Source organism: Notolabrus celidotus, chromosome 14 (genome assembly GCF_009762535.1).
Source record: "Notolabrus celidotus isolate fNotCel1 chromosome 14, fNotCel1.pri, whole genome shotgun sequence".
NCBI lineage: Eukaryota > Metazoa > Chordata > Actinopteri > Labriformes > Labridae > Notolabrus > Notolabrus celidotus.
Genome location: NC_048285.1, coordinates 11,709,659 through 11,718,085, shown reverse-complemented (window position 1 = coordinate 11,718,085; position 8,427 = coordinate 11,709,659). Strand labels below are relative to the sequence as shown.

At 39.8% G+C, this 8,427-nt stretch overlaps 1 protein-coding gene across 1 annotated transcript; it reads right to left on the bottom strand.

Moving 5' to 3' along the window:
• Positions 1–4,561: 4,561 nt before the first annotated feature.
• Positions 4,562–7,631, bottom strand: zgc:162730 (uncharacterized protein LOC564559 homolog). Its single transcript, XM_034700849.1, has 2 exons — positions 7,500–7,631; positions 4,562–6,857 (listed from the first exon to the last, which is right to left on the bottom strand). Exons 1-2 carry the CDS (start codon positions 7,530–7,532, stop codon positions 5,619–5,621), a joined length of 1,272 nt encoding a protein of 423 aa, XP_034556740.1. The 5' UTR covers positions 7,533–7,631; the 3' UTR covers positions 4,562–5,618.
• Between the last annotated feature and the right edge of the window lie 796 nt (positions 7,632–8,427).

Genomic DNA, 8,427 nt, shown 5'->3' with positions numbered 1-8,427 from the left:
TGTGGTCATTGTCCATCACCATAGCAACACATCCTGCCATTGGTCCAAAGGGGAACAAGAGCTCAAGACACAATGAACAGTTGTAGTTGAGGCCACAGCTGAGGTTTATTGAATGTCTAAAGTCTGCTCCTTTAAAAAACCTCAACCGCTCTGTTACTTTTTTATTCTGTTGTATTTTATCAAAACTTAGAGTTCATAGATATTTTCAATACAATTACACTTTTTAGCTGTAGGCCTTCATATACCATGATTAACAGTGGTGTTGACAAGAAAACAAAAACTTGTACACATTAAAATAGGTAAAAGTACTATGTGCGCTGCTTTAATAAGAACAAAAACAGTATAACTCAGTAATACTACATTTATGTAAAACTACTTAAATAGTTGGTGTTCACAATGACTCATCACAAAGGAGGAAGATTTCATTGTGCAAGTCCTCTGCATGACTTTCAGGCTCTTGTAATTTTACATCTGACAGAAGAAACGTAGTGATTGGTGACACGATATGATAACTTTATAAGAGTACATGAATATAAACAGCTGGGAAAATGAACACGTACTAAAGTCGGGTAGATGGGGGTCATTTAGGTTTGATATAAGTATTTATTTTCCATTATTTTAGTGTACTGACATATATTTTATAATCATATGACTTTAAAGGCATAGTAAGGAGTTTGGACTCATACTCATGGCCTACATAAGTAAAATAAAAAAGGAGGAAAAGAGATTATCAGCAAAATCATTCACAATTTCTTTATACCAAATTTCATTGCCTGTGTTTGGGTCAGATTTCCACGAGAAAAGTCAATTTTCGGCGCTAACTCTGACGTGTTGTGGAGTTAGCCAACAGCTGTATGTTTTCTGTTTAAGTATTGTTTTAGATAGAGAAACTCTACAACAAGGACTTTCCTAGGTAATGGAGTAAAATGGCTTTGAACAGGATTTGCCAGCATGGGAATGCTTTGAGGAAAAAGAAGTGAAAACGTGAGCGTGTTTACGTTATATGGACATTTATTTGGCCACCTGAGCACACATCATGATGCTGGGGCTGTGATGGGTTACGTTAAACCGGTTCGCCTGGTCACCCTTTGTAAGCTAACTAACGGTAATAAATCAAAGCTTAAAAAGTTTTGTCATGTTATGTAACAGTAATTGCACACATTTTTCAATAATTATATGTAGCAACAAATCAATACCTCATCAATGCATCCTACAAAAAGATGCCCTGAACAAAGAACATTAGTAATGAAAAGAAGATTGGTGTTCCATTTGCTTCCAGAAGATACTTGGTGAGATCATAGAGTGTATAATAAACAGACATAGTCTCCATGATGTCACCCAGAGTTTTAAAGCCTATTGTAGGCGGGTGCCATATTGGACATGCTGAACTCAACTTCTGCCGAGCTAGTGTGAGGTATAAAGATGGTAACTTCTGAGTTATTACAGTGTACAGTGTGCTGATTGATAATTGAGCTGTTCAGACTAAACTCATTTTTATACCAGGCTGTAATCATGTTTATTTTTGCTGTAAAGATTGGCTTTTTTGCATTTGTGTGTATGTGGTTTCCAGTAATTTCAGAGCCAGCCTCATGTGGACACTCAAGGAACTGCAGTTTTTAGCACTTCAGCATCCACATCTTTACAACAGTGGGTGATGGTGCTCATGGAAAATACAGTTTTCATCACAGAAAAACACTGATTTCTACCAAAGGGACCACCATAATCAACACAATATAAAACTCCTCACTTTACCTTTAAATGTTTATGGTTAGCATGGAACAATATTTATGATGTTGTTGGGGGTTAGCATACAGTTAAAATGACCCTTTACTGAGATAAATCAAAAGAAAACGCTCACTTAGTTTAACTTTTTTTTTCTAAGAAGCCGCAAATGTTAATCCACTAACACATCACACTGTACGCCCCACATGATGTTTGATTATGGTAGTATGCCATGGAGTTGGACAGCATATCCATTGTTAGAGCTTGTTTATTTTAGCTTTCAGTCAGTTGAAGTGTCACATATCCACTTTTAAACAGTCCTATGGTTTGGCCACCATCTGTCCTCACCACAGATGAACCACACCAGAGTTTGAGTGGAGATGGACCCAGACCAATGTCAGCGTCAAAACCAGTCCAAATTAAACAGACCCAACTGGAACAATACAACAGTTTTTGAACTGACCCAAAGAGAAGAGTTTCAAAAACAGATCTCCATAATACTGTGTGTTAGTGATACAGATCCAAGGACAGTTGTGCAATTTACTTGGAAGCAGCAAATTTGTAGAAAAAAATAACATGATAAACAAGTTACCATGTCTATTAATTTGGCTCTGAGGTCTTTACAGATAAGTTCAGCCAAGTTTCTCAGGAATCTAGTTTGTCTGAGTCATGTGTGACAAACTTCTTAAACCTACTTTAAAAAAGGGTCACATTTGCCATACTTTTTAAAGCTCTATCAAAATAATTCACAAAAGAGTAAAGCATAAATCTCAGACTATTCAAAGTAGAGAGATGGTTTGACAACGGTTTGGGTTTTGGACAAAAGAAACAAGTAATCTCCCAAGTTTTCAAATTTTCCTTTTGCATCTGTTTCTCAGAGCCCTCACTGTGAGCTATTTCCTTCATTTTTTTTCCTTTTTCCAGATTGCAGCCTTGCTACAGAATCCAGTGCTGCGACAGCATGGGGTGGAGGCTGTGGCTGAGGCTTGTGTTGCTCAACAGTAGATCACACTGGGAGTATTGAGGGGAAATTGCAAAAGGGTGTTTTCACGAACTTCTTGTTAACTTGCAAATGGGCCTTCCACAATCAAATGTCCTGGAGAGTTCCTATCACAGAGGCTCTGAACATTGTAACTAAAGCTTAGAAAGCAGAGGTGATAAATCAAATCTGTGGAGGGCGCATGAGTTACCTCTGTACTTTTTACTCTTTACAGGTTATTATACACAAATGTTTCCTGATTGGTGGAAATAAAGCATCTTTGAAGAACTTACAAAACTTTTATGGTAGCTCATATTTTATCAGAGCATCTTAGGTAATGATGACTCTGCGCCTTTGTTAATAAACCTACTTCAGCATGACACAATCGATTTGGGGTTTTCCCCTTAGTGTTCACATGATTTCCTTAAAGTCACCTGGATGTGTTGGAAAAGGGAAAGTCTTCTATAACTAGAGTAAAGTTATCTAATGTGTTTAGCCAGTTGGGCTATTTTTTTTAGCTTTGCATGAGTTGCTAATTCTGCCTGCTGACAGATTTACACAGATTTTTATCATGGATCAAAATTCTGCACTTATACTCAACTCTGGGATTCAGTAACTGTTTAAAACATATCTGGGTGTGTGACCCTTTGGTAGCAGTCTCTTATCCTGCTATAAGAGTAGCTGTTTAATATTTAACCAAAACTGCTCTCTAAACTGTTGCCCAGACATGTGCTGCACTGACTGATTCAGCCATGAAAATCTTTGAGTCTGACCGTTGGTTATTGGTTCACTCTCCCACCTGACCGCATTTTACCTTACAGCAAGAAACGTCTGGAATTTCCATCATGTTATAGATCGCTCAATCATAGATTGCTCAAGACTTACATTTTTTAAGTCATGTCCATCAACTGTGTGTTTGTAGACATCCAAATCTCTAGTTGCACCAGTTTAGAGTATCATAGTTTGGGGCTTGAAAAGTTGTTGTAAAGTAGCACAGATTAGGATGAGATTGTAAAGCTGTGTGATAATATGTGTACGTGCCGTTCGTGTGGTGATCTAAACGCTGTTGCCTGCGCTCTGCTGTATACACAACAAAGAGACTGTATGCTACAAAACACACATCAGGAAGAGAGGGGGACTGAGACTGTGGTTTCCGAATGAAAAAGTCTATTCTTTCTCAGCTCTTGTGAACAATATTCAACCTGCTGATGGAGAGGATTTACAAAATAAAATCTTATTTTTTAAGTTGAATTATTATTTATTATTATTATTATTTTGAATTTTTAAAAATGAATTAAGCTCACAAAAGTCTGTGATTTATGCTTAACTCTTTATGAACTTTTGGGCAAAAATCTGTTACCTTTGAATTCTGTTGAAATGGCATAAATACAATAGAGAGGTTACACTAAATGCTGTTTTAAACCTATTGAAATGTCATTGGCTGTATCAACTAGTCAGACAGTTTGGCAGATGGCTGCTCATCAGTGAGTCTGGTTCTGCTCAAGGTTTCTTCCTGATTTTCTGCCTGCTCATTGTGGATTAACGTTAGCTTAATTGAATGATATAACACAGTATGTCTAGACATGCCCTTTTTGTAAAGTGAGATAACTGTAATATATTGCTGTATGAATGGATCTGGTTGGTTGAATATATACTGTTTGCTAGTATAATAGCATTCCACTTTTAAATAAATATATACCTTGAAATGTAACCTTAATCTTAGAGTCAATGCAAACTGTGTTGAGTGAATAAGTTTCTTAACTTATGAAATTTATAACTGATGCATATGTATAGTTTCTGTAAGTTTGTAAAGATGCAATTCTGATCAACACACAAGCCCAAAAGACCAGCATACAATCATTTCTTTCATTTATTCAGAAATTTATTTTGACAATTAAAAATATAAGATTCTCTTTTTTACTGCTTTTTCTCACATTGGTATTTCACAGACATTGAAATATTCCTCCATAAATAAAGTAGAAAATACATTTCTGTTTCCTTTAAACACAAATAAATATCATAATAAATATATTAGTTTAAGTTAAACATCACAAGGCAACCAATAACCGAAAGGAATACTGCGGTGTTAAAGTCCCTGAACCAGGTTGTCGAACAAATAGGGGACGAGAGAAGATGGGGTGCAAATTACAAACTAGTAAAGATAACAGAATCTTTTACAGAGGTTAATCTTATAAGGCACACTTTGATCTATCAGCATTCTGCAGCTCACTTTTTTCTTGCATACTTGCACCCCAGGTTCTTGAAAGATGACACATACACCCAAACTCGCACATATATACAGACAGTCATGCACACAAACATACACACACACGGCAGAGTGAAGTATGAAGCTTTGGTTGAATGCTACAGGGAGATTTGACAGTTTCTCCCTTTTCAATTAGCTGTAAAGTGCATATCACAGATATAATGGCATCAATGACACATGTGAGGTCTCACTGATTAAGGCTACTGAATCAAACATACTGTTTTTGGCACCAAGAGTAAATATCCCATGAAGCATGGAGAATATTTAAAGGCACAGGAATTAATTAATTTCCCTAAAGATAAAGCCATTTTGATCACTACAAATTTAAGTACAAACAATGCTTTTGACTGGTACTGGCAAGACCTGCAGAGAAGTTAATTTGACTGGAAGACCACATACAAAGGTCTGCTGGGCTACATATCATTGTTAAGTATAAAAATAGTCTGATAAGATTTGGTACTAAAATTATCTCAGTATGCGTAGTTTTTCCATGTTGAGTTCCATTTTTACAAACATAAATTAAGAACTTAAGTGTTATTTTTTCATCAGATTTTGACTTGTCCTGATCAGTTCTGGTTCTGAAGAAAGTCCAGATTTATAGACACAGTTGACAAAGTGTCAGTTCTCTTCTGTTCTTTCCCTTTGGACCCTTTAGTCAGACAGGGACAGCCGCTCGAACACAGTGAGCCTCTTGGTGGCAGAGTTATCGAAAGTTGGAGACTCTGATCCACTGGAGCCTCCGCTGCTGCTGCTGTAACTGTCCTCCAGGGAGTCTTCGGAGGAGAAGCGCTGGAGTCCACCAGGCTTCTGAAATCCACCCGGAGCGGGAAACAGCTTGCCATTTTCCTGGTGGAGGTGCCCGTCCTCCATATCAAAGACTTTGCTGTTGTTGCTGTTAAAGTTATTCCCATGGCCGCACACACAGCGTGTGGCCTTGGGCTCTAGGATGAGGGGAATGTTGTGGATGTCTCCGGTGCTGGCCCGGGTCGTATGCTTGCCAAAGTGGAATGCTGCGGCCTCCCGCTGCAGGGAGTCCCCAAAGACAGGGGAGAGAAGATCAGCAGGAGGTGGAGAAACAGAGGGAGCACGGCTGAACACCATGTTGGGATCGTTGAAGGATGAAGGGAATGATGGAGGAGAGTAGCTGCGTGAGGAATCAAGGAAACCAGCGAAGCTGACACTCTGGCGCAACTGGTGGCGCCCATTGGTTGCAGTGGGAGGCTGCTGCTGGTTGTGGAATTTACTGGATGGTAGGGGACCTCCACTGACCATCCCTTCATGGATGAAGTGGCATCGGGAGCCATAGGGGCAGTAGCCAAAGTTGTAGAAGGTTCTGCAGGGCTCCGTCTTGTACTTGGGGTGGCGGTAGAGTCCTCGCAATTCGGCCTCACCATGGGCAAACTGGCACTTACTGCCGTACTTGCAGCTGCCGGTCTCCTGAAAGCCACGGCACAGCTCTGTCTTGTAACGATTAGAGGAAACCATTGGTTGAATCTGGGCAGGGAGGGCGGAGGAGGCAGGGAAACCCGGTGGAGGAGCCACAGTAGTTGTAGCGGGGCCTGAAGTAAAACCCTCTAGGGTCTTCAGCTGTCCGAACGAAGCGAGCAGGCTGCTGCTGGACTCGGTCAGGCTCATGGAGCGGTCGGGCCTGAAGGGCAGCTGCTGCTTCGGTTTGGACACAGGGCCCTGGCTCCAGATGTTGGATGGCCAGATAGGGTTGTTGTCAGTACTGTTGACATGCTCTGTGCTGAAGCTGCTGAGGCTCGAGGTGGCAGGAGGGGAGGGAGGAGAGAAGAAGGAGGCTGACCGGTTCAGCCGACTCTGCCCTGGTGCTTTGAGTTGAGACTGTTGCTGGAGGAGGGCGTCGTCCAGAGCCAGGTTCAGGAAGTTCTGTTACAGATGATTGACAAGGTTAAGATCCAGTCATTGTCTTGTCTACACATTTCAAAGCCATTTACTACAGGTTAACTATTCGTACTTAAAGGATTTTTTATCCCTAATTTAAAATATTTTAGGTTAGAGTTTTACTACAGCAAAACATTATTTTCATTGCAGGCTCATATTTAATGTCTTAAGATATATTTGGCAACAATTTTCTAAATACTGTCATTGACAAGGCAATCTTGAAAGAAATGTGCAATACTTCAAGTTTCATAAGTTTTGTCTACCATTTACATGCAAACCCCGCCAAAAGACAAAAAATCTGGATGTAGTTAATTGCAGTTTGACTACTTTTCTGTCCCTCATGAATATCCTGCTGGTTGACGATAGGAATTCAAGAAACAAACAACCCTGCGCAGACTGTCTCCCTTATCTCATTATCTCTTTAGAGTGAATAATTCCTCTGTGAATACACTCAGTTCAAAGGGAGCCGTCAAATCAGTGTTTCATAGAGGAATAAACTGAGCCGGAATAAACAACCAAAAAAAAAAACAAAAACATCACACTTTGGAAGGAGAGAGAGAATCAGAGTTCCCAAACTCCCCTTTTTTTTCTTCCAAAAAAAAGTAAATTCCATATACTATGACTCACCTTTGTTAAAATATCGTCAAGCATTTCGGACATGCTGTACCTCCTTTGACCAAGAGAAGGAAAAAAGTCAGCTCTGATCCACGGTGCAATCTTTGAAACCTGTGTCCAGACTTAAGTCAAGTTGCTCTGTGCTCTCTTGTTCTCTGGCTTTATAGTGTCCCTGACGTGGGAGGGAGGAGTTTCCACTTGCTATGTTCCCGGATGACCCTCCCTCCAACTCAGGTTTCATAGTGAGCTCAGAGGAGGGCGGGTAGTAAAACAACAACAAAAAAAAGAGGGGGAGAAAAAAAAGAAAGAAAACTATATTTTTAGCGAGCTGTGTGAAATGTTTCAGTTTCATAGGCATGTGAAAGCAAAGTGGCTTATTTACACAACTCTCATGAAGGCTCTTTATACAGTCCTACAGTAGCCTACACTTGTTTTCCCCGTGTTTATTCTTCATCTGTACATATTCAATGCTATGAATGATGAGTGGTTTTCTGCAGTGAGTGATAAATCATTCCAGCGCTGTGAAATTTTTGAGCATCCAAAGCACCCAGATGTGAAGTGGCAAAGAAGGCTGTTTGTTTGGAGCTTAACACAGATCCCTTTCATCCCACACTGACTACTTAAACAGAGATTTTCTGTCGGAGACAAAAAGCACCTAAACACGTTCACAGGCACTTAATCATATATTTACAGTATATACATTCCTCTGACTAATTGTGGGTTTTCAGGAAGTGTTAATTCATTTTGTCCCTGATCGCACATACTGAAGAGTTTCTGACACCTCTAACCTACAGAGAGGAGTTGTATGGTATGTATTTACCAGAATACATACTGCTGCATTTCCCCTTCCTCTGGTTTCTGTTACGAGGTTATCAGAGATTCAATGTTCCACTAAAAAGACATCAAAACAACAACTAATAGAAGAATTGATCAACAGGGG